The 27,820-nt window shown below is 40.3% G+C and overlaps 1 protein-coding gene across 1 annotated transcript; it reads left to right on the top strand.

Moving 5' to 3' along the window:
- Positions 1-926: 926 nt before the first annotated feature.
- TPPP3 (tubulin polymerization promoting protein family member 3) lies at positions 927-27,820 on the top strand. The gene is made up of 4 exons (XM_056526385.1): positions 927-1,144; positions 19,299-19,493; positions 20,213-20,366; positions 22,711-27,820. Exons 2-4 carry the CDS (start codon positions 19,306-19,308, stop codon positions 22,897-22,899), a joined length of 531 nt encoding a protein of 176 aa, XP_056382360.1. The 5' UTR covers positions 927-1,144; positions 19,299-19,305; the 3' UTR covers positions 22,900-27,820.

Below are 27,820 nucleotides of genomic sequence, written 5' to 3'. Positions count from 1 at the left end.
TTCTGCAGTACAAGGTAGAAAGTCTGACGCGTTTCGCTGAAGAGCTTAATCATAGCCTCTTAAGCTCTTCAGCGAAACGTGTCAGACTTTCTACCTTGTACTGCAGAATCTTCAAATAAAGAAATAAGAAGTTTTTACCTGCAACCTAGTGCCGGACCTTGTTCTTTCCTTCATATATATATATATATATATATATATATATATATATATATATAAATGTTGCATAATTGTGTGTGTGTGTGTGTGTGTGTGTGTATGTGTGTGTGTGTGTGTACCACACCAACATTTTTTTCAGTTTCTCCATACATTTTAGGGTAAAATAAAAGATGTCATTAGAAGGTATAACGGGGAGATTCATCAAGATCTGTGCAGAGGAAACATTGCCCAGTTGCCCATAGCAACCAATCAGATCCCTTCTTATATTTTTCAGAGGCCTTATTAAATATAAACAAAGCAATCTGATTGGTTGCTGGTCAACTTTTCCTCTGCACAGATCTTGATGAATCTCCCCCAATGTGTTCCGGGGAAAAAAAAACAAGCCCTCATTTGGCTTGGTAGCATACAAAAAAAAGAAGCTATGGCTTTTAGAAGGTAAGGATAAAAAAAAAAATGAAAATGCAAAAATGGTTAAAATATTATTTGCCGCTGTCTCTTTTTTTTATATTAATTTCGTGCAAAGGTTCCAACACGCAAACCCCACCCTGTAAGAACTGTCAGTGCTATTAAATAAAAATGCAGTAAATGATTCTATTAAAATGATGTCATAAAACTACTGCAAAAATCCATAGCAGCCAGCTGGGTGTAGTAGCCTGTTCAGGAGCGATGCTAGCCAGCTAATGAATGAATGAAGGTCTCTGACTAGTTGTCTTTGTTCTGCTCTGACCCACCCCTCTGGGACAGAACCCCATCCAGTCACTTGTATTGGAGATCTTGTCTGCTCCAAGCAAGGAGGGTACATCTCTTGCCTGTAAATGACCTTGGTCACTTATATTTATATTACACTCCCTTGATGTTTTACAGGATGTCTCTATGGATACAGGAATAAACACAAGATAATAGCCCTACAGTCTTTAAAGCTGCATTTCATTCTACAGGGCCAGGCGGGGAGAGGAGGCGTCTATAGCAGAACACAGGGAATCAGGAGGTAAGAACAGGATTCTGACACTGCACATAGCTCAACACACTCCCTTTCCTTCCATAATAAAAAAAAAACAAGATTCCTTTACACTAAAGGTATAGAATTTATTTTCCTCCCTTCCTTCTACCTGTCTTGTCAAAAAGAAGAGTAAGCAAAGAAGCAAATCTCTGCATTCATGAACCTTCTCCATCCTGACATGAAGCCTCCCTGGTTTAGTGCCCCAATGTCTTCTGCTGTGGCTGAATATAGTCAGGCATGTTGTCTTATAAACATTGCCTCAGTCTCTCCCACTGTGTAGTATTTTTATCTCAGCTACCGTGCAGTACATCTGTTCATAGAGGCTGTGGCGGTTGTTCATAGGCGTCTGGTGTGTGTGGTTTTTTGGTACAATTCGTATCATTTTACAGGGATTAGGCAATATTTCTATGCTTTGTGGTAAGGAGGATTGTACATGATGCTGCTGTATGCCTTTCACCTGTCTGGGTATGTACAGATGCAACAGAGCTGGGGTTGTCAATTTGTGATTGGCTTTACATGGCTTTACATAGGACTGCAGGTAAACCTAATACAGTGTTTAGCTCATCTAGCATGTTACAAAGGGGTTAACAACATATTGGGTGTTCTATCTAGTGATTTCAATATATTCTGCATGTTCAAATGCATTTAATGGTAACTATTCAGTACTTATATAGCTATGATGTAGCATTGCTGAAATTCCACTAAAACTGAGTAGTCAAAACTATTGTGTTGTATAGATAGAAACATAGATAAACATATAAATATATGAGAGAGAGAGAGAGAGGGGGGGGGTAGATAGGAGATGGATAAAGATAGACAGACAGACAGACAGACAGATAGATAGATAGATAGATAGATAGATAGATAGATAGATAGATGTTGGATAGATAGTTAGACAGATAGATAGATAGATAGATAGATAGATAGATACAAAGGAATGGTCAGCAGCACTCCAGTATAGTGAAAAATGGTGGTCTTTATTCAGACATCAATGTGTGCAACTAGATAGATAGATAGATATTATATATATATAGAGAGAGAGAGATTAGATAGATAGATAGATAGATGTTGGATAGATAGTTAGACAGATAGATAGATAGATAGATAGATAGATAGATAGATACAAAGGAATGGTCAGCAGCACTCCAGTATAGTGAAAAATGGTGGTCTTTATTCAGACATCAATGTGTGCAACTAGATAGATAGATAGATAGATAGATAGGTAGATATTAGAGAGAGATTAGATAGATAGATATTAGAGAGAGATTAGATAGATAGATAGATAAGAATGGGCAGCAGCACTTCAGTATAGTGAAAAATGGTGGTCTTTATTCAGACATCAATGTGTGAAACTAGATAGATAGATAGATATTATATATATATATATAGAGAGAGAGAGATTAGATAGATAGATAGATATTAGAGAGAGATTAGATAGATATATAGATATTAGAGAGAGAGAGAGATATTAGATAGATAGATAGATAGATAGATATTAGAGAGAGAGAGATAGATAGATAGATAGATAGATAGAAATGAATGGGCAGCAGCACTCCAGTATAGTGGAAAATAGTGATCTTTATTCAGACGCGTGCAGCTAGATAGATATGAGAGAGAGAAAAAGAGAGAGAGATTAGAGAGAGAGATGAGAGAGAGAGAGAGAGAGAGAGAGAGAGATTAGAGCGAGAGAGAGGAGATAGTTAGATAGGAGAGATTAGATAGATAGATAAATAGATAGATAGGAGCTAGATTAGATAGATAGATAGATAGATCGATAGGAGATAGATTAGATAGATAGATGATAGATACATAGATATGAGATAGATTAGATAGATAGATAGATAGATAGATAGGAGATAGATTAGATAGATAGATAGATAGATAGATGAAATGGATAGATAGATAGATAGATAGATAGGAGATAGATTAGATAGATATGAGATAGATAGATAGATATGAGATAGATAGATAGATAGATACATAGATAGATAGATAGATAGATAGATAGGAGATAGATTAGATAGATAGATAGATAGATAGATAGATACATAGATAGATAGATAGATAGATAGGTAGATAGGAGATAGATTAGATAGATAGATAAATAGATAGATGAAATGGATAGATAGATAAATAGATAGATATGATAAAATTGAGAGTGTTCATTATGTGTTGCATATTACATACTCATGAACCTCAAATACTGTGTATGTACTAAGTATAAGGTTACTAGAAAGCAATAGTCTCTATAGCGGTGTTTCCCAATGTGGGTGCCTCCAGCTGTTGCAAAACTACAACTCCCAGCATGCCCGGACAGCCAAGGGCTGTCCGGGCATGCTGGGAGTTGTAGTTTTGCAACAGCTGGAGGCTCCCACATTGGGAAACACTGTTCTATAGCAAAAGTGTGCATGTTCTGTAGTAAAGCCCCATTAGTCATATAACGTCTTGTGATCAATCTTGTTAACTCTCTGAGCTAAGTAGTAGGTCTAACTGCTGCCCTTAGTAAAAATACAGATACATCCCAAAATCATGATGCATTGCGCCATATAACAAACTCAGCTCTGCCACATCAATATGTAAATGCAGATATGTCCCAGCTACATCATTACTGATACTATGTATGAACGCAGCCTAGGATCTGTATCAGCCTTTAGTCTACCATAGAGAAACTGTGGAATTTCATGTAACGTTACATGTCTAGACACTTGTTCTCTTAAATTACTTTTTGTCATACAAAAGGTACTGTCTCCCTGATTTAAAAAATAATAAAATATTCTGGCAAGAAAGTTTAGTTATGTTCCTACAAGCTTTCAATTCTACATTGTATAAGGCAGCACTGAACGATGGACAAGATGTTGTGTTTCCCTTTTAAAGTGTACCTGTCATCAACAAAAACTTTTTATATAACGTATGTAATGCCATAATATGTATATTTGTAATATACATTTGTTAAAAAAATATGTATATTTTTGTCCCTGCAGCTATTGCCTGTGTGTCTCTATGAGGAGACCAAATACAGGAAGTGAGGGCAGGACAAGAAGGGTTTTGTGCCCTGAGGACAAGCAGGGCTTTGTGCACTGAGGACAAGCAGGGCTCTGTACACTGAGGACAAGCAGGGCTCTGTACACTGAGGACAAGCAGGGCTCTGTACACTGAGGACAAGCAGGGCTCTGTACACTGAGGACAAGCAGGGCTCTGTACACTGAGGACAAGCAGGGCTCTGTGCACTGAGGACAAGCAGGGCTCTGTACACTGAGGGCAAGCAGGGCTCTGTACACTGAGGACAAGCAGGGCTCTGTACACTGAGGACAAACAGGGCTCTGTGCACTGAGGACAAGCAGGGCTCTATACATTGAGGACAAGCAGGGCTCTGTGAACTGAGGACAAGCAGGGCTCTATACACTGAGTACAAGCAGTGCTCTGTGCACTGAGGACAAGCAGGGCTCTGTGCACTGAGGACAAGCAGGGTTCTGCACACTGAGGACAAGCAAGGCTCTGTACACTGAGGACAAGCAGGGCTCTGTTCACTGAGGACAAGCCGGGCTCTGTGCACTGAGAACAAGCAGGGCTCTGTACAGTGAGGACAAGCAGGGCTCTGTACACTGAGGACAAGCAGGGCTCTGTGCACTGAGGACAAGCAGGGCACTGTGCACTGAGGACAAGCAGGGCTCTGTACACTGAGGACAAGCAGGGCTCTGTACACTGAGGACAAGCAGGGCTCTGTACACTAAGGACAAGCAGGGCGTTGTGCACTGAGGACAAGCAGGGCTCTGTACACTGAGGACAAGCAGGGCTCTGTACACTGAGGACAAGCAGGGCTCTGTGCACTGAGGACAAGCAGGGCTCTGTACACTGAGGACAAGCAGGGCTCTGTACACTGACGACAAGCAGGGCTCTGTACACTGAGGACAAACAGGGCTCTGTGCACTGAGGACAAGCAGGGCTCTATACACTGAGGACAAGCAGGGCTCTGCGCACTGAGGACAAGCAGGGCTCTATACACTGAGGACAAGCAGTGCTCTGTGCACTGAGGACAAGCAGGGCTCTGCGCACTGAGGACAAGCAGGGCTCTGCACACTGAGGACAAGCAAGGCTCTGTACACTGAGGACAAGCATGGCTCTGTTCACTGAGGACAAGCAGGGCTCTGTGCACTGAGAACAAGCAGAGCTCTGTACAGTGAGGACAAGCAGGGCTCTGTACACTGGGGACAAGCAGTGCTCTGTGCACTGAGGACAAGCAGGGCACTGTGCACTGAGGACAAGCAGGGCTCTGTACACTGAGGACAAGCAGGGCTCTGTACACTGAGGACAAGCAGGGCTCTGTACACTGAGGACAAGCAGGGCTCTGTGCACTGAGGACAAGCAGGGCACTGTGCACTGAGGACAAGCAGGGCTCTGTACACTGAGGACAAGCAGGGCTCTGTACACTGAGGACAAGCAGAACAGTGTGCACTGAGGCTCTGCGACATGCTACGGGCTCACACATCAGAATGATTGACAAGCCAGGAGCCTGCACAGAGCCCTGCTTGTCCTGTCCTCACTTCCTGTATTTGGTCTCCTCATAGAGACACACAGGCAATAGCTGCAGGGACAGCACTTTTTCACCCATAAATATACACATTTTTTAACCAATGTATATCACAAATATACATATAATTGTATGATCTACATTATATAAAAAGTTTTTGTTGATGACAGGTACACTTTAAGTGTAATTAAAGGTACATTACTCCCCATTTAAGTGGGTGTCCTCTCATTTTCTATGACAAGTTGTCATTGTTGAAAGGAGTCCCTGCATCTAATTCTAAAGAAAAGACAAATGGGACCCTAGTCTGGAATGATTGATAGGAGTGATTTATTGCTGGCGACACCCTTATTTTATATATATTTATATATGTTGGGTCTATATAAATAATGGAAAATAACTAAGATAGACCAAGTAGAAAGTACTATGAACATGGAAGAATAGCACCCAGTGAATACATTGGCCATGCATTGATATGTTCATCCCGTTCCTCCATGTCCTGCAGTAATTCTGTCTAGTCAAACCACACCCTGGATACATTTCCTCATTTTATAGATTGTAAAAAACTAAACAACATATCCATCCAGTGCGGATCCCAACACAGATGAGATCTATACAAGCAAAAATACTACAGGCGTCTAAAGGGAATTGAGATTTCATACAAGAACATCTGATGTCTCCGTCGTTGTCCCTAGGGACCCTGGGGATGCTCGGTGTGACTCTCAGCTAGATGCTGAATCTTTAGGCCTGCATTACAGCGAGGTCTCGCCGTCCCCTATGACAGTCAGGCACTTAAATGAATTAATGGCTCTTAATAAGAACACTCAGGGAATTACACAATTTTGTTCCAATGGCTGTGAGAAGGAACCCGCTGCCTCCCACCCTATGCTTTCTCTGTTACGCTTTGTTTACACCATTACAGACTGTTGTCATGGTGATCTGCGGGATGAGAAATAGCAGTGACATGATCTGCCTGCAGGGCCCACAGGGATACAGAGAAGGGTGGTGAATCTGCAGCTAAAACATGAACCAATAAAAGCTTCATGTTGGCTTAACTGCTTCTATGTCTACAGAAATAGCCCAGGGTCTATAGGTCTATAGGCATCACAAATACCATGTACTACATACATTTACTGGAGAATTTCATACCGTAAAGCAAGGTTTCCCAACCAGGGTGCCTCCAGCTGTTGCAAAACTACAACTCCCAGCATGCCTGGACAGCCGAAGACTGTCCAGGCATGCTGGGAGTTGCAGTTTTGCAACAGCTGGAGGCATCCTGGTTGGAAAACACTGGCTTTAAAGAGTAGCTCCCACCCTCCTTTTTTTTTTCTGTCCCTGCCTATTGCCCATCTATCCCTAACCCCTTCCCTGCCTTAAATTTTTTTTTTTTTACTATATTTAAAATGACTTTTTGTCTGCTCACTTACCAGGCAGACTTCCCCAGCTAGTGCAACTTCACTGATGCCTGCTGGGGGGCCGACTTCCGCCCTTAGTTCACCTATAGAGGGTACCTCCAGCTGTTTAACCACTACAACTCCCAGCTTGCCCTGACATCTATTGGCTATCAGGACATGCTGGGAGTTGTAGTGGTGAAACAGCTGGAGGCACTCTGTGATGAAAACAATAAGTTAGGGCCGTGTTGAAAACCCCGAACCCCGCTCTCCCACAACCCCCGTGTTTAAAATCCCGAACCCCGCTCTCCCCAAGACATACCCTAGTGAAGAGTAGGGCAGCAGCAGCGGTGTGTAAATGCCGGGAGGCGGGACCAGCGTGTGAGGCAAGGCAGCCAATGCGCTCTCAGCGCTCGCTCCCTGCCTGTCAATCAGGCTGAATGAATTAGGACCGATTGCCCAGCCGGCATCAGTCCGAATTCAAGCGTGACGTCACACCAGCCTGCAGCCGGCCACTAGGAGGAAGACCCCTAGTGGCCGTTTTTCAAAGTTAAAATAAACTATTTTAATAATAAAAAAAAAAAATTATGGATCTATATTAGAGATATGTTGTAGTGCATAAGTACAACAGTGCCCATTTAAGGAATAGAATCCCTCTGTAAACCCACTACAGTGTGGCAAGAAGAGAGATCACACATCTGTTATTCTAATAGTTTTGTTATAGGGGCATATGTATCAATATAGCTGCACACGATGGGTGTGTGAATGGATACACTGCTGTTTTATGTATGCCCACAGATAGATGGATGGCACAAATGTGAGACGGCATCGAGGTGGTGTACAGTGGATTCTGAAAGTCTTCAGACTCTTTCACATTTTCTTATGTTGCGGCTTTGTGCTAAAATAATAATTAAAAACAAAAGTTATTCCCCATATTTCTGCACTACATACTCCGAAATGACAAAGCAAAGACAGAATGCTAGAAATCTTTGCGAATTTATTGAAAAGGAAAAACTAAAATATTGCATGAAAATACAGTATCTAAGTGAGAACAGCCCTCAAATTTAAAAAAATATTTTATTATATATTTTCATGTGACAACACCGCTACAATGTAAAGTAGTCAGTGCGCAGCCTGTATAACTGTCTAATGTTGTGTCCCCTCAAAATAACTCACCACACAGCCATTAATGTCTAAACCTTGGCAACAAAAGTGAGTACAAGTGGAGTTGCCCAAAAGTAGAGATGTCCAAAATGGGCCCCTAAGTGGAGATGTCCAAAATGGGCCCAATAAGTCATTTTACCTTGTTAGTTTTACAAGATCCCAGGTGTGAATGGGGAGCAATTGTCTTAAATTTGGTGTTATCGCTCTCACTCTCTTTAATATTGGTCACTGGAAGTCCAACATGGAACCTAATGACAAAGAACTCTCTGAAGATCTAAAAAAAAAAAGTTGTTCCCCTATGTAAAGATGGCTTAGGCTATATGAAGATTGCCAAGACCCTGAAACTGATCTGCAGCATTGTGAGACCATACAGCAGTTTCACAGTACAGGTTCCACACAGAACAGGCTTCACCATAGTTGACCAAAGGAGTTCAATGCACATCCAGAGGTTGTCTTTTGGAAATAGACGCATGAGTGTTGCCAGCATTGCTGCAGGGGTTAAAAGGGTGAGGCGGGAGGGGGGGTCAGCCTGTCAGTGCTCAGGCCATACACTGCACACTGCATCAAATTGGTATGTATGTCTGTCATGCTAGATGGCTCTTCTAGAGAGGAAGCAAAGGAAAGCTCACATACAGATTGGACTATTTCCTGTGGTCCAATGAGACCAGGAGGTACTTATTTGGTTCAGATAGTGTTAAGCATGTATGGGGGAAACCAGGTGAGGAGTACAATTACAAGTTTGTCTTGCCGACCGCCAGGCATGGGGTGGGAGCGGCATGGTCTGGGCCTACATGAGTGCTGCTGGCACTGAGGAGCTACAGTTCACGAAGGAGCCATGAATGCCAACATGGGTTCTCTTTCCTTCTGGAGAGAGTTCTGGCTTGGCATAAATCCCAATCAGTTCTGAGACTTCTTAAATGGAGCCTGAGCGGTTTTGCAGGACACATTACCTGTGAAGGTGGTGTGGTGAGCTAATTTAAATATTTTTTTACCCAGAAGCCCGCGGAGTGCTAAATGGCCTAACTTGAATCTCTGTTACACCTGAAGAGGTGTCCTCTCCCTGAGGAAAGTACTGACCCCGTTTAACATGTACTGTGACATCCTGAAGCAGACATGATCCCCTCCATTTGGAGACTGGGCCGAAGGCAGTATTCCAACATAATAATGTTCCTATGCAGACCTCCAAGACAACCATTTCCACTTAGGGGTGTTCTCACTTTCGTTGCCAAGGGTTTGACATTAATGATTGTGTGTTGAGTTATTCTGAGGGGACACAACATTAAACACTGTTATACAAGCTGTGCACTCACTACTTTACATTGTAGCCGAGGGTCATTTCTTCCAGGTGGGCTCACTCAGGTGAGATACTGTAAGTATTCAGACCCTTTACTCAGTACTTAGTTGAAGCACCTTTGGCAGTGATTACAGCCTCCAGTCTTCTTTGGTATGATGCCACAAGGTTTGCACTCCTGAATATGGGGATTTTCTGCCATTCTTCTGTGCAGATCTTCTCAAGCCCTGTCAGGTTGGATGGGACCATTGTTGAACAGACATTTTCAGGTCTCTCCAGAGATGTCAGGGATCTTGATGGGCCACTCAAGCACATTTAGAGTCTTGGCTGTGTGCTTAGGGTTGTTGTCTTGTTGGAAGGTGAACCTTTGGCCCAGTCTAAGTCTAGAGCACTCTGGATAAGGTATTTGTTAAGAATATCTCTGCACTTTGCTCCATTAAGGAGAGGCTTCTTTCTGTCATTTTGTTGGGTTCTTGGTCACCTCTCTTACCAAGGCCCTTCTCATCTAGTTACTAAGATTGGTGGGGTGACCAGCTCTAGGAAGAGTTCTGGTTGTTTCTGATTTCTTTCGTTAAAGAATTATGGAGGCCATTGCGCTCTTGAGAGAAAATGTTAAATAAAGAAAAGGGTCTTAAGACTTTCCAAATGCATTGTAAATGTGTATAAAGTGTAGGCACTCATTTTGGTACATCCAAGTACAGCTTATCATGGTAAAGGAGTTTATGAATTCATTGTGTGCTTGCTGCTTGTGTCCATTGGTGAAAATAGAATTTCATTTCCAACCTCATGGATGTCTTATGTAGGGGTAGGTAAGATATACTGCAATACTTGACCTAACTATATTTGGGCAGAGAAGTGGACTGTTTTGTCCATTGTATTTAAGTAGGATGAAATCAGTGAACCCCTGAAGAGGGTGCAAGGGAACAATGCAATACCCTTCACCTAGCCCTATCAGGGTATATTGAGGTTATCAAAGAGGTTCCCTGAGGGAGACCTCCTTAATCTTGATGATCCAAAACCTTAGATTTATATTGTGATGTCCCCAGCAATAGATAAATTATCACAATGTTCCAATGGTGTCTCCACCTCAATGGGAAAAATGACAAATCCAGCCCTGTATGGGTATATACTTTTTCAATATAACTGCTTATGTAAAATAGATAACTTCCACAGGTCATATGCAAAATGGATTTATTCTATAGAATGAGATGATCTGTGTGTCATGTAAGTATGTAGTAACTGATTCCTTCCTTCTATGAAAACCTTTTCACACTTATGGCAAGTGTTTCAGTGTATCATAAGGGCGACAAAAATACCACAAGGGAATCAAATACTTAGTTCATTGGCTGCAGCTGTTTTGTCACTGAAGATGTTAGTAAGGGACTTGTATAAACTGGGCAGGCAGCTTGTCACATAGAACAAAAAATACATTTTCACACCAAAACCATTGGCAGTATCGGAGGATACAATTTATTTTAAGTTAGACTGATGGATGTTTTATGTTGACTTCAAGTATGTCACTCTATAAACAGTATAAGGCATTGCTCTCACCATGATTTGTGCCATAACTGGGATATGTTCAAAAAATTATCTGAATGAATGGGGCCCGTGCATGTCCGAGCATGGACACGTCAGCATGTAATTTTGACATTTTCCCGACATATCGTGGTGTGAACCTAGTCTTAGTCAGTGACCATATTATGGACACAACTCCTGCACTTCCCACAGTTGCACTAAATTTGACCTAGAATGTCATAGGATCCATTGGTGGCCAAATTCCAGTTTAGCAGATTCTCATGTGGTCTGCATGTTGAAGCCATAATACAGATGCTAAAATGCTAGATTTATGTGCTGTCACTGACTTCTTCAAGCAAGGGCTTATGTGCACAATAGAGCTCTGTACATGGAGCCGGAAGTGTAGTTACTGAGGTGTACATGTGCACCACATTTCTTATCAACAAGTAAGTGTGGTCCATAAGTAAAGGGTGTGGTTTGTCTAAAAGAGTGTGTGGCTCCAGTGAGATGTTGGTGCAAAAATATGCACCAAAATATTGATGCACATATTATATGTAACGTAAGCCAACTAATAGTTGATGTAAATGTAGACTAGATAATCTACAGATATGACAGATGTATCAATCAGCCTGAGCCACATTGTAAATCTGGTGAATCTGTAAACTGCTTGTTTTAGGTTATACTGTCCCAGAATTAGACAGTTTTAGTAAACCTGGACCATTGTATGAAGGTTAACTATTCTTTTGTCGTGAACAATCATTACATAGCGGAGGGTGCTATTTCATAATATGGCTTAGACTACAGAGGATCATTAGGATAGAATTGTGCCTATAAACTGGTTATGAGTTGAGTCTGTCTGAGCATAAAATGAGCTTATTGTCCGGAGACATGTGTAAAGGATAATTGACATACAAGCAGATAGGAATACTTTAAAATCATTTGCTATCCTAAACAAATATTTGTCCCATTCATACAATCATTCAGCCTATATATCTAGTGATAAAACTGTTTGCCAGTTTGGAAAGGATAAAGTAAACAGTATTTAGCCCTGGCTTGTACTGCGGTCATCATGCCAGTTGAGTGTGTGCGCACCGGTGTGTAATAACAGTATATTAACCAAGGGAAAGCGAAAATTTATCTTCAACAATTTATGGATATATCTACTATGGTCTTAAAAATCCAAAATGTAAATGTATTTAACTTGTTGTGATACAAAAAAATTAAAGAAGATGCTTCTCCATCTGTATTACTGGAAAAAAAGAAAAAAAAAAGAAATGAAAAGCAATGAAATGGCAGGCTTTGAAAAGAAGCATTTTTTTTTGTAAAGTGCAGCATATGCTATTATTAGAGGTTCATGTGTATGCCTTGTGCTTACCTTTTTAAGCTGATGGGGCAAGCATGGGTTTTCAGCCTTATTGATTTACTAGATTCCAGCAGCCTAAATTGCTGAGTCTTGTAAGTGTCTGTTTCTAGTGCATTTTCAAATGTTTTTTATAATTTCTTTGCTGTACTTCTGCTTAGATTATCCAAAATCGCTGGACAGATTACACATTTTTTACTGTGATTTTTGCAATTGTTGTAAAATAACACCAGTTTTGCAGCAATTTTGGAGCAAATAAAAAAATTTCAGGGGAGGTGTATAATTACTATACAGTATATCCTGAACCCGTAGAAATAGCAGCAGTATTCAGATAGACATGGGAAAGGAAGAGAGAGGTAGGGAGGGGTCTGTGAGCAGCCAGGAGGTATCTAAGGCTATGTTCCATGCGAACTCTGCACAATGAATTAACCTGTTAATCCTTTGTACGGACAAGGAAAATAGAATTTCCGTGTCAGAAACATCTGTCACAGAAATTCTGCTGTGTGCACAGAGCAGCAGAATCCCATTGAATTCAACAGGACTTTGCTGCAGTGGAATCTCGGTGCCGGATTGCAATGCGGATCCGGCACGGAAATTCTGCCATGTGAACATGGCCTAATAGATATTGATGTCATTCGGTAGTTAAGAGGAAGTCAGCTGACCCAGGACAAACCATTTACTAAGACACATAAATCCATGTAATTTTCTGGTGGCCTAAATGCTGGTCACATGATCCGAGTACAGTAACTAAATGCATGGATGCAGCTGTGCTGGAATAAAATAGCACAGTAGGAATGGTAATGGTGAGTGTGCATGATATGAGCCAAAAAAAAGAAAAGAAAAACTTGGAGTGCTTCTTTAAAGGGACAGTCCCACTATTAAAACTTATCCCATATTCACAGTTGGATGCCATGCGAGAATACACCTATCCTGTGGTGGAACAATGCCTTTAAATTGAACCCTGATATTTTATTTGGGTAGTTATAATGCTAGTAGCTAATAGTAATAACTTGAAGGGGTACTCCGGTGGAAAACAAATTTTTTTTTTTCAAATCATCTGGTGGCAGAAAGTTATACAGATTTGTTAAATTACTTCTATTACCCTTCCAAAACTTATCAGCTGCTGTATGCTCCACAGGAAGTTGTGTAGTTCTTTTCTGTCTGACCACAGTGCTCTCTGCTGACACCTGTGTCAGGATAGGAGTTGTACTATTTGGTTGACTATCTGTACTTTTCACTGAATAGTCAGCTAGGCAGGACCTTTATTGTAGAGTGTGGTGTTTATACAAGACTCAAGGGGGTGTAAGGGGTGTGAATCATATTCAGAATGGTGTCGCCATGAAGCTCCTAATCACACCACATTACTCAGTGTAAAGTATAGATAGTCAACATAGCAAAAAAAATAAATAAATATATATATATATATATATTGTGGGAACGAGTGGGGGTGTAGCAAGAAGGTAAGAATCGAAGGCTATAAAATAATGTAAAAACTAATTTTTTGGTACTGACCCTGATTAACGGATAGTTGGTAACTCTGCTTTTATTAATTGACAAACCTGACACCATTGAGGAACTGAATCCATCAATGATCCGTGGAACTTTTCAAGTAATTGCAGAATTTACAATAAAACTATCACATTGCTGCAAATAACATTGGGATTGCATAATATAAGAAACAGTTCTGAAGCAGGGACACTATGGTTGTAACACTTATGATAGTCTGCACAGAAAAACTTTTTAGCATGTCCAAAAACAGCCAACATATTTCCCATTTTCTCTTTAAAATAGGGTTGTCTCAGCTTGACAAACCCTATTATTATTATTTATATATATATATATATATATATATATATATATATATATATATAAAGCCAGCCTTAGAATGATCTTTTATACCAGGATAACTTATAGCCAGTAATACAGGGACCTCTCTATGCTCCTATAAGAACATATGAAAATGATACAGAAGAGTCTACAGTAGGGCAAAAACGTATTTAGTCAGCCACAAATTGTGCAAATTCTCCCAGTTAAAAAGATGAGAGAGGCCTGTAATTTTCATCATAGGTATACCTCAACTATGAGAGACACGAGAAAAAAAATCCATAAAATCAGATTGTCCGATTTTTAAAGAATTTATTTGCAAATTACAGTGGAAAATAAGTATTTGGTCACCTACAAGCAACATATGTACAAACAACATACGTACAGCATATATACCATTGCGCCCGGAGAACACCTTTCGTTATGCCGTACAGGTGTATTTTGTATATAAACTTATATTTAATAGTGGTAGTTTTAGTCACTATACCCCCTTATTAAAAAATGTTAGCAATATAAATCCATCCCGGCAGAACTGTACAACAGGCTGATTAAATCTTCTGCACACGGCAGTGTAAACTATTTCTGTAGAACATCGCAGCTAGAAATATTGAATGTTATATATATATATATATATATATATATATATATATATATATAGCCCCAGTCTAAGAATATTATTTGTCGATTCTAACCTTTACTGTAATACTATATTACAGTATTCTATTCATTTTCACAGGCTGCTTTGCATGTTAATATCAGCTGGCTGGGGCTCTCAGTTCCTTGCCCCTCTCACAAAAATTGTTCAGTGCTTTTTACTATAAAATAATTTTGTTTTAAAACATATAAATGTTGTTGCCTAAAAATTCTGGCATGGTCACAGTATCAGTTTTACATCTTTTATTTCTTTATTTTTGTGATACATAAGGAAATTATTGAAATCCACATAGCAGACTTTTTTAACTTTCAGCGCAGAGCTGAAATAATCATTATCAATAAACAGTAGCTACAAAGGTCACAGGTTAAATATGTGGTAAACCACAAGAGCACAGTCAATTGACCTACTTATTATGCAAATTAATTGTGGTTAATCACATATTTAACCTGTGACCTTTGCAGCTTCTGTGGTCTAGTTAATGATTTTCTCTGCTCTGTCAGAATACAATAATATGTAGACTCCATTCTTGGGTGTTTAAAAAATTATAAAGCCACCCAAAAAAAAAAATTAAGGGAAATCAAACATTACAAACAGAAAAATGTTATAAAAAAATAAAATAAAAAAGATTTTCGTTTTAAAACATGTAAAATAATCCCTACAAATTCAGACATCCCTACTGCATCATTTCTGCATTTTATGGTGCTCAACATAAAATCGCCTGCAGGGAAACTGCCAAAGGGGTAAAAATGCAATTTCCACACAAAGGTAAAAACGCCAGAAAAAGCCAGAAAAACTGCCAAAACTCAGGAAAAAGTGGGAAAAGGCCTCAGTGGAATCCTAGCCTAAGGGTACGTTCACACGTGCGGATTTACAGCGTATTTTACGCTGCAGATCCGCTGATGAAGGCCCACTCTATGCTGGCTTTACATGTGCCTGCTCGTAGTGTCAATATGCCGCTACCAGCAGACGCACTGCAGCAATGTGCGAGTCGCAGTATACTCGCACATGGCGGGAGCTCTCTGCCTAGCTCAGAGCAGGGAGAGCGGCCGCGATGTGCGAGTACGCCGCGCACATCGCTGCACTGTGTCTGCTGGTAGCGGCGTATTGCCGTTACCAGCAGGCACATATAAAGCCAGCATACAGCGGGGCCTTCACCAGCGGATCCGCAGCTAAATACGCTGCAAAAATCCGTGTGTGTGAACGTACCCTTATAGTGATGTATTACACGCCTGAGAAAAGCCTATACTGGCCTCTGCACTGGCAGGGGTAAGAGAATTTCCGCTGTTAATCCCGATCTTTAATTGTTCTATTCAATATCAACCTGTGGAAAAGAAAACTGTCAGTGAATAGAACAACTAATGACTGCTGCTGATAGAGTTGCTGGGAAATGGGGAAGCTGTCTACAGTTTCAGCTCATGGGGCGGACAGATACACAGAGAGGCCAGCTGTATCCCCTATTCCATACATATATTATTCCTTCATAATGTATTATCATTTTGTTATATAACTTTTATCTATACAGTGGTCCCTCAACATACGATGGTAATTCGTTCCAAACGACCCATCGTTTGTCGAATCCATCGTATGTTGAGGGATCCGTGCAATGTAAAGTATAGGAAGCTGTACTCACCTGTCCCCGTCGCTCCGGACCAGGTCCTCACCGCTCCCGATGCTGTCCCAGGGGCTCTCGATGCTGTCCCGCTGCTCCGGTGTCTTCTTCGCGATCCTCCGGCTTCTTCCGCATCTTCTGCAGGGTCCGGGCCTCGCTTTCTGGTGACGTTATTACGCTGCTGCGCCGGCGAGGAAAGCGAGGCCCGGACCCTGGAGAAGATGCGCAAGACACCGGAGGATCGCGAATTGGACCCAGAGCAGCGGGAATAGGTAAGCGAACCTGCCAGGGATGCTTAAACTGCTATCCGACAGCAGCTTAAGCATTTTGCGCTGTTGGATAGCAGTTAATGCGATGGCCCCGACATATAAAAGCATCGTATGTCGATGCTGACATCGACATGCGATGGTCTCTGAGAGGCCATTGTATGTCGATTTTATCATATGTCGGGGCCATCGTAGGTCGGGGGGTTACTGTATTACACAGGGGTGCAGTTCAGGCAAGGGTATAGAGAGGCCAGCAACATCTCTTCTTCCAAACAATTTTTTTTTATTACCGGTAGTAATGTATTTTAATACTGTGTTTAATAAAGTGTGTGTATGTGTGTTTCACTTTTTTTTCTCTATTTTTAAATTTTTTTAGGTAGTACTACTACTCCCAGCATGGAACAGACTGTTCCATGATGGGAGCTGTAGCACCTGTACTAATAGACGGATCACAGCAGGTGTCACTCCTGACACCCGATATGATCATCCCATCTATTGCAGAGATGAAGCAGCTTCCTCCTGCGCTCACATCTCTGCACTATACTCCGGCCGGCCAGTGATGTGAATAGAATTCAACATCACTTATTCATATATCCCGCAGAGAGCTGTGATTGGCCAGATGGTTCCAGCCACTCACAGCTCTCTGCGGGAAATATAAATAATAGGTATATATACCTGGCATATGCTCATACTACAGTGGGACCAGAGAAGAGCGGCCGGCCACCAGCATCTATACATTATACAGGACGATCTCATCGGATGTCAGAAGGGACACGCGGTGTGATGTGACTATTAATGCAGGTACTACAGCTCCCAGCATGGAGAAGAGTGTGTCCATGTTGGGAGCAGTAGTACCTGCAGTTGATTACAGATCACAGCAAATGTCACTCCTGACACCTGCTGCTATAGATGCGAGCGCAGGAGAAAGACGCTCGCATCTATACATTATACAGGACGATATCAGCGGGTGTCGCTAATGAAAAAATTTGTTATTTCGAAGTCAAAGTTCGGATTCGGTCCAAATCAAATTTTAGGATTCGGAACAAATTTTACTTCGTCCAATTCGATTCGCTCATCTCTACTTGCCTTATGTCTTAGATGTACTGTGGTGGTTACCATCTTTATGAGTTCCATCTCATGTTATTTCTAGATGCTTTGTTTATACCACAGTGCATTTGCTAACTAGTATCAGGACATATTGGGTCATCTAGTACTAGCAGCTATCACTATGTAATATTATTGGACGATGGGATAGTGGAGAGAGGGGGTTCATGGCCCCTATATATAGGTTGAGCCCACCTTGCTTCAAGTTGTGAACTTTTGTTATTGACCAAATACTTATTTTTCCACCATAATTTGCTAATAAATTCTTAAAAAAATCAGACAATGTGGTTTAATGGATTTTTTTCTCTCTCATTATGTCTCTCATAATTGAGGTATACCTATGATGTAAAGTACATGCCTCTCTCTTCTTTTTAAGTGGGAGAGCTTGCAAAATTGGTGGCTGACTAAATACTTTTTTGCCCCACTGTGAATTAGTGAGTCTGATCTTCAGATTCATATAGATCCCCCAACTCTCAATTCAGAATTATCTTCCCATCAAAGATTTTCAATTTTTTGGAAATTTCATCTGACTTCCAAATGAGTCCAATTGCCACACTTCATGAGTAAAGCCAACAAAGAACAAACATGAATCACAGTATTAACACATAAGAGGAACCTTACATAAAATAATAGACAGAGAAGCTGCATAGCAACAAGGTGTAAGTACAAATACCAAGCTGTAAACTTTATGCTGGATGCCAAATAGCAACTACTTGTTGCTACTAAATACACAGCAAAACAAAACGTATTCTGACATAGAAAGTGAACATTCTTCCTTGTGCCGCTTGACACCACAGTATGTTGGACTGTGTTCAAATCTGCTATAGGGAGTAATAATGTCAATAAGACAAAGGACATCAAGAGTGCAAATGATGCATGCAATATATGTTAAGAGGAGCGTGTACAAATAGGTGTTGGACTGGCTTTACTAGCAATTTATTTAGCTGTTTGTGTACTGAATCAATTGTACTTTATATATTGGTGCATGCTTGTTAATAATTGTTAGGCTTAGTCACATACTATGGTGCAACTGACTGTGACAGTCTTGTGATTTTATTATTTTATTTTTTTACCAATATATTATTAGTTATTTGCTTATTAAGTTAATAAGTTGACCACCAGCTATGACATGTATATGATAAGTTTTTTTTCTTCTTTTTTGCTAAAGTTAAAACCTACATTTAGGGGTGTTATGTTCAGGTCATTTTGCCCACCCTTGTTTGTTAACAGTGCAGGTTCACATCTTCAGTGTGAATGAGGAAAATCTGTACCCCTATTTATATGCACCTTATGCAAAGCACAATTTTAAGCAACAAAATAAGTACATATTAACATATAGAACCCAGCAGTTTTATTTAGAAGGATTTAACCTGTTGATCTCCTGTTTTACATGAACTTTTTCTTTATCAAATGTCCTTTCTGTTTTTATATTTATCAGGAATACCATGGCTGAGAACGCTGACCTTGCTTCTTTAGAAGAAAGTTTCAAAAAGTTTGCCATCTATGGTGACACTAAGGCAACAGGCAATGAAATGACAGGCAAGAACTGGGCCAAGCTTTGTAAAGAATGCAAAGTTATTGATGGGAAGACAGTGACTGGAACTGATGTTGACATTGTGTTCTCTAAAGTAAAGTAAGTGAAATACACACACATAAATATATATATAAATATATATATATATATATATATATATATATATATAATCCCAAAATAAAGCAGCACTACTTATCCAGTCCAACCAAAAAATTGGTGCCAGTGTCCCAAAGGACTTGATCAGAGTCCATCCAAGATAAGAACCAGATACAGGCGCAGCACTCCAACAAAATAAATTATTTAATATCTCATGTCAGCATTACAACGTTTCAGCTCCTCCTGGAACCTTTTTCAAGCATACAGGGGTCAAGTCCTGGCAAAACAAAGTGTGGGAACTTACCCAAGATTTCCCCTCAATGGATGGTCCTGCAGGACTATAATTGATCTTAACTACTATAATTGATGGTGATATTGACTCAATGCTAATAACATCAGAGTGAAATATGATGGGACCACAGAAAAAAAAAAAAAACATCGGGGCACATTAAAAAATATAACTTACAAAGTACAAAATTTGTATTAGCTCAAATGGGGTACCATAAAAGACCCTATAAAGCTCAATAAAGTTGATCATAGTTCAATTAGCTCTGTTGAAAAATAGATCAGTCACAATGTTCATGTCCCAATTGTAAATATGACTCTGAACAGAGCCGTAGCCTATGCAAAATAATTATTCTCCAAAGGTCACCATATACTGTACAAGCAAGAAAATAAGCTGTAGCATTTTTCACATGATAACCTTATTTTTTGTTTTTTAGAGCAAAGACAGCAAGAGTTATCACCTATGAAGAGTTTAAGAAGGCCCTAGAGGAACTATCTGCAAAAAGGTTTAAAGGAAAGGGCAAAGACGAAGCATATGACTCCATTTGCAAACTTGTGGCTGGAAAGGAACCTGTAAGCTCCGGGGTCACGGTAAGTGAACATATACTTGTACAACATATTAAGGTCTGTTGACCATTAAACATCATCTCAAGGCTAGCTTTTCAGTTTAGATAGCTGCCAGCTAAGTTGTCTCTCCCGATCCCCCTATATACATGTACTCTAAAATAGGGAAGATGAGTAAGCCACTGCCAGATATCGGGCCTTTTATAATCCAACCTGACTGTCTATTCCTTCTCCCGACATCATCCATTAGCGGGAGGTAGACATCCCACCTACGACTATAATCTAATGTGGCTATGGTCTGCTTTACAGTCTATGTACATACATAACCTTTAATGTGCCCTGATTCTGAATTACAACTTATATTATAGCCCACAGCTGCCATGTACAAGTTGGCATTTTGTCATTGGAAACAATTTGCAAGCATGTAGTCAGAGATACTATCAGCATGGGTGAGCAAGACAATTTGTTCTACACCAGATTACTGCACTATATCTAGTTCTATTTTCAAGAGTAAACATTATTAGGGAGATTTTAACTCTGAAGCATGCAGAAATGAGTATCTAGATTTCAGATTCAAAGGGGTACTCCACTGCCCTAGCTTTCGGGACATTTTGTTCCAAAGCTTGAAGCGGGCAGAGGGGAGTTGTGACATCACAGCCACGGCCCGTGTGATGTCACACCACGCCCCCTCAATGCAAGTCTATGGTCGCCACGCCCCCTCTTATAGATTTTTGTTGAGGGGGTGTGGCGTGACATCACAAGAGGCGTGGACATGACGTCAAGACCCCCACTGCCCGCACCCAGCGTTCTAAACTAATGCCGGGTGCTGCACGAAGATCGCAGGGCCCAAGCTGCGGCACCCCTGCTATCAGACATCTTGTTCCGTATCCTTTGGACAGGGGATAAGATGTCCAGGGGCGGAGTACCCCTTTAACTTTCCATGGGTTAAACAGGTTCCTCAATGTGTCGAAGCTTAACATTCTGATTCTATACAAGGTCTATGGAGTGGGGCTCCTGCAGTAAGGAGAGGGACAGGGAGGGAAGCGCTTAGCTGAGTCTACAACAAAAGTTGCTTTTTTTACATGACAGTGACACATTAAAGGGTTTTTTCATTTCATTTGGAGTTAGGACAGAGAGTATAGGGATATCATAGAGGTCTGCTGTCCGCTCAGGCTCTAAATCTTTGATCAAGAGTGGAGAGAAGCTACAAAGAAAAGACTCCGCATGACCATAATATCATAATGGCCGAGCATTTATTCCGGCTGGTGCCATAACTACAACATTACCGTTATAGGGGGATTCAGTGATGGCACACAGCTTTCTTTGGCAATACCAGCTGAGAGGCATGGGATAGAGAACTGCAGAGATCAGTTGATCACAATTGTGGGCTCATTGCATCCTATAGCCAGTTCAAGGTATACATCACTGGGAATACGCCACACCTTCACATACCTGAAGCAATGAATGAACTTTTCAATGAGATTTACTTGACATTACATTGAACCTTTCGCTTTACAATACAATAAAATGTGAAGTCAGCTGGCTGTTCTAATCCAAAAAAGGAAAACTTCCTAAATAAAGCCTATAGAATATAATACAGTGATCCCTCAACTTACAATGGCCTCAACATACAATAGTTTCAACATACAATGGTCCTTTCTGGACCATTGTAAGTTGAAACCAGATTCAACATGCAATGCTATGGACAGTCCAGATCTGTGAAACATGTCAATGAACTGACCAATCAGAATCGGCATTCACTGGTAAAACTCCTGTATTACTGAAGCGTATGCACTGACTGGTGTCTGGTAGCACCCCCTACAGTACAGGGAGGTATTACATGTTCTGTACACTTTACCTGTACCAGGGTTAGCTGCTCTTTTGGGTACCAGGTGAGGGCGGCTCCATGTTACTTTTTTAGGACATTGTGTGTACTGTACAGTTCCCCGAAGAAGCTCTTGTCCTCTACATAGACCAGTGATTCCCAAGCAGGGTTCCCCCAGCTGTTGCAAAACTACAACTCCCAGCATGCCCGGACAGCCTTTGGCTGTCCGGGCATGCTGGGAGTTGTAGTTTTGCAACAGCTGGGGGCTCCCTGCTTGGGAAACACTGACATAGACAGTCATTTACAGCTCCCAGCAGATCTTTCTTACTTTTATATGTAAGGATTTGCTTTATCTATTAGTTATTTACTTATTTTTCTTTAATCCATTTTGACATTTTGGTGCCTTTAGAACCAATTACCAGGTTTCCATAGAGTTATGGTCTCAACATACAATGGTTTCAACATACAATGGTCTTCCTGGAACCAATTGAGGGATCACTGTAATGGATTGCCGGGTCTCACACCCATAATGATTTCTCCCTACAGAAAGCCGCAGCAGTCGGAGCAGTGGAACGCTTAACAGATACAACCAAGTACACCGGCTCCCACAAGGAACGCTTTGATGAAAGTGGGAAAGGAAAAGGCAAAGGTGGCCGAGAGAACCTCGTCGAAAACACTGGCTATGTAGCCTCCTACAAAAATGCAGGCACCTATGACGCTAAAGTGAAGAAATAGACCTTGGACGTAACTTCCATCAGCTCCTGCAAAGACATTATTAACTTCTGTGTCCCCATTGAAATAATGTAGTCCTTCTGCTAGTGATGAAGATAATGTAAGAAGTGGAGGATTAAAGCAATATAGTATTGTTGTCAGTAATACCTATGACAGAAAACCATTCTCAGCAACATTTTGTTGGGTGTAAGGTATATACAGTACACTATATCATCGGTAAAGCATGTCTTGATGGTGATAACTGTGCATGCATCTTTTAATCTCTCTTGTACACTTCTTAGCCTATACACAGCATTATCTACTATGAGAAGAATCAAGTACACCACCATACCCTCTGTAATAACTTACCGTAGTTCTGGTTTACAGTGCCTGAAAAATAATGGATGAATTAAATGTTAGGAAACACTTGACCTCAGATGAGATACATGGGAAGGTTAATCTTTACAGTCCTAGTGTTATTGGCCTGGAATATAAGATTGTGAATGGTGTATATGGTATTAAAGGAGTACTCTGGTGGAAAACATTTTTTTTTTTTTTTTATAAATTGGTGCCAGAAAGTTAAACAGATTTGTAAATTACTTCTATTAAAAAAAATCATTACCCTTCCAGTAGTACTTTTTTAGCACTTTTTTGTGTTGTCCACAGTGCTCTCTGCTGACACCTCTGTCTGTGTCAGGAACTGTCCAAAGAGGCATAGGTTTGCAATGGGGATTTTCTCCTGCTCTGGACAGTTCCTGATATGAGCAGCAGGTGTCAGCAGAGAGCACTGTGGACAAGACAAAAAAAGAAATTCAAAAAGTATAGAATTTCCTCTGTAGCATACAGCTGCTAAAAAGTACTGGAAGGGTAAATATTTTTTTAATAGAAGTAGTTTACAAATCTATTTAACTTTCTGGCACCAGTTGATTTAAAAAAAATAAAAAGTTTTCCACCCCATTAATGCTGGTTACCATGTGGGAGCACCTTCTTACTGCTTTGACAAAAACAAAAAAAAGGCTAAAGTAGTAGTGGCAATATTGACAAAACTGCTGTTCCAAATTGGCCCAACAGAGGTGGTAGTTGCTAGCCAATGTGGACACAAAAACAGAGATGTAACTTAAAGGGTACTCCGCCCCTAGACATCTGATCAAGGGCGTCACTCTGCTGGGGACCCCCGCGATCTCTGTGCAGCACCCAGCGATTAGAACGCTGGGTGCGGGGGGCAGGGTCGTGACATCATGGCCACGCTCCCTAGTGATGTCACGCCACACCCCCTCAACGCAAGTCTATGGGAGGGGGCATGGCGTCCGCCATGCCCCCTCCCATAGACTTGCATTGAGGGGGTGGGATGTGACGTCACGAGGGGCGTGGTCCTGTTGTCACGACCCTCGCCGCTTGCTCCAAGCGTTCGGAACAAAATGTTCCAAGCAGTGGGGCAGTGGAGTAACCCTTTAAAGCTCCTGGGCCCCAGTAAAAAAAAAATTTCAGGGCCCCTACCTGTCATATGTCATTTATAAGTCAATGTTTTTTATGTAGAAAAGAGGTCTTTGAGGCCCCTCAGGCATCCAGGTCCAGGTGCGAATGCTACCCCTGCACAAAACAATGTTATGTATTGTACAATGTTAACTGTACAATGGTAAACGCAGACTAAACGGAACGTACATAGATCCAGTAGGATGTGAGGTCAGCGCCTATAAGGATATCTGTGGCATATAATGTCAGTATCTTTTTTAGTGGCAGCAGTTAATGCTTTTGTACCAAGACCCAGGAGCTTTAATTTACACCTCTAGATGACATGTTTTACCATGTAAATAATTTACTCCAAAAGCAGCGGGAACAGTAGGATATTTTTGTAACAGGAAATGGTATAAGGTATAATTACCAAAGGAGCAATAAATAAGTAATGGCCATATATTGAATGGATGAAGTATATATTTTCAGGGATTTTTCATTAGTATTGCATACTGTTACATTGTTGTTGTGTATCATGAAATCAGCCTTCCCAACCTCCTGCACAAATTCAAGAATTGATCCAACTAAGCAAAAACATTTTAAAAAAATTGGAACGATTTAAAACTTGCTGGAAGTCTTAAATACAGTTTTTCTGAGGTTTTCTTTTATTATTACCCTAAAAGCAGAACGCCCCTTTAAATTCTTGTTTACCATATACGTTCCTGATACATTATACCAACATTACACAAGTATTATGAAGGGACAGTCTAAAGATAAAATGTGCTTTGAGTAAGAAATTGCCGTTCGATGACACCACTTCTGCAAAAAGTCCATATGAGATCATCTTCCTGTCCCTCAACTGCAGATTTTTTTTATGGCTATATAAATATTGCCCAAATATGTAAAACAATTGAGCCATTACACAGCTGTTAAATCATTTTTGGCACTAAAAGGAGATTATCATGCCATCACCGATGCGAGAGAGAGACAGAAACTGGTTCCAAACATAGAGAACAACGAAATACATAAAAAAAAAAAAAAAAAACCATGACCAATTCAGCGTGTCCATGGCTTTATTCAGCCCATATATCTTTATATTACCTTGCCCAGTATAGAAAATGCACTAAATAGAATGTAGGAGCATGCTGTTTATTAACACTTCATGTATATTCTCTACCGTTTGCTGCCTTACAATGCCTAGGAATTTGCCTTACTATATATGCGTTTCCCCATGCAGTACCCAATATAATGTTTAGTACATGCAATGACTTAGAATACAGTAGGATATTTTCTATCTCAATGCCTACCCAAATGCTATTTATACAACTTGCGCTATCATGTGTTATATGCAGCATGTGTATGTTGAAATAAGCAGTATAATATTACTTGTTATATTATAATGTGCTTATCTGCTTTGGGCCATGTAGGCATCTATGTGATGGATTCATTTATCCAGGAATGTGTGAAACAAATGATTCCTGATGTCTAAATGTGTATAGGGGGTCAGGTGTATTTGATAATTGTATCATGTTAGACATACCGTGCCACTTAGCAATAGTCAGCCATGGTCACCTGGATTACAATTTACTCAATGTGCAGGCAGCATGTTATAGTCTTATAGAGCAAAAGGAGCTGGATATATATATATATATATATATATATATATATATATATATATATAATTCTGTGTAACCTGTAGTCAGTTATTACAGATAGTCAGTTACTTATTAGGACTACCCACTGGATTCCAAAACTCAGAGAATCAATAAATGACATTATATATTGGATCTTTTTACCAAAGAGATATATATTAATTGGCTCAGCTCCTCTATTGCTCTATAACATGCTGCTTGCATAATAGACTGCATTTTTTAATGTGACAGCTTCCCTTTTATGTAGATTTAAGTATACAGCTAAGGATTAAAAAGACACCCTTAGCCTGCTGACACATAGCTGTTTTTGTTTTTCATATTTTTTTGTTGTTGTTGTTTTATTGTTTTTTAAAACTCCACTGCAATTTTTGAACCAAACCCAGAAGTGGATCCAGCAGGAATGAGAAGTACAATTCTTTCCTTTATGTTTCCCATTCATTTTCAATCCACTTCTGACTGCACGGAAAGTTACAAAAATAAAAATAAAAACTGTGTTGTATGACACCAGCCTAAGGGTATAGGGTTTAAATGCTGCAGATTGTTGCGGATTTCCCAATTATAGTTAACAGGGAAATCACAATCTGCAACAAACCTGCAGCATTGCAGTCCTGTGTGAATAGACCCTTATACCGGAAGCTAACATCCCAGTGGTCTGAATGTAAACTGCTCTAGCTTTAGTCAATACTCTATTTACAGCTATTTTGAACACCACAGAGGTCCATATTTATGTACTCTCCAGGACTGGACTGGAACATCATTGACCTATTAGAGGAAAAATACAGGAGTTTATCTCCTAAACTAGATGTTCTGACACTGTGATACATGACAGCCTTGGTGGTCTTCACCTGCAAGCTACTAATATAGTGCAACGCTCTACTGACCGCAATATAATGTTGATCTACTTGTATTTCAGCCAAATAGTTATTCAGTGGCTCATGTGGAGTTGATGGTGATATCATCCAATTCCACTGTGCCAACATCAGGGTTACTGTGCGGGCAACAAAGAAGTTCTAAAAAGGGTTGACAGAGGAAAAATCAATGTTATTTAAATGTGATGACTAATATACTGTAAATTGTCGCAGTATAGTCCTGTGATACTGACCCTTGCCGACATGGAATAGAGCATGAAAAACACTAAAGCAGACATGAATTAATAACATATATATATATATATATATATACAGAGCAAAGAAGCAGCACAACCATATAAAGTAAAAGATGCTGGGTGCAGGCAGGAGCAGACTCTGGTCAAGGGTCTATGATGATATCCAAACAAAAGAAATCCAGCAGCACACCATGGACGGTGAAAAATCAATGTGGTTTATTCCCCCAGCGTCTTGCAATGTTTCGGTTGCCCGATTGCCTTGCTTGAGAAATGTTGCAACCGGGCAACCGAAATGTCGCAAGACACTGGGTGAATAAACCACCTTGATTTTTCACCGTCTATGGTGTGCTGCTGGATTTCTTTTGTCTGTCTATATATATATATACCATAAAAAACACTTAAGCTAAAGACACCACTCCTGAGGGCATTGTGCACAATAAGCGCAGTAAAAGAAATGGTAGTAACTACCCAATATTAATTTGTTATTTATTTCTAAGGCAATGGTGAGTACAGTTGTTACAGGCAGCTCGTGTCAGACTTAACTTATTTCACACCAGTTCATACTAATAAACTCTAATCCTCTTTTCACACTGCAGAGAGCGCAATATTTGGTTGTATATTATCACCCCAATCTAAAGGTGAACAGTTAATGTATTAAAATGTCTTTCTGTCTATATAAATATATATATATGTGTACGAAAAAATCATTTTCTTCAATAAATATATCTTTTTTGTA

The sequence above is a fragment of the Hyla sarda genome, chromosome 6 (assembly GCF_029499605.1).
Source record: "Hyla sarda isolate aHylSar1 chromosome 6, aHylSar1.hap1, whole genome shotgun sequence".
In the NCBI taxonomy this organism is placed as follows: domain Eukaryota; kingdom Metazoa; phylum Chordata; class Amphibia; order Anura; family Hylidae; genus Hyla; species Hyla sarda.
Note: the sequence above shows the minus strand (reverse complement) of the source record. Positions and strands in the feature narration are given on the sequence as shown.

Excerpts from the sequence above, each read along its gene's own strand:
- TPPP3 (XM_056526385.1), top strand. The coding sequence starts at position 19,306 with ATGGCTGAGAACGCTGACCTTGCTTCTTTAGAAGAAAGTTTCAAAAAG. Across the intron at positions 19,494-20,212 it reads ATTGTGTTCTCTAAAGTAAA|AGCAAAGACAGCAAGAGTTA; the intron begins GTAAGTGAAATA and ends TTTGTTTTTTAG. Across the intron at positions 20,367-22,710 it reads CTGTAAGCTCCGGGGTCACG|AAAGCCGCAGCAGTCGGAGC; the intron begins GTAAGTGAACAT and ends TTCTCCCTACAG.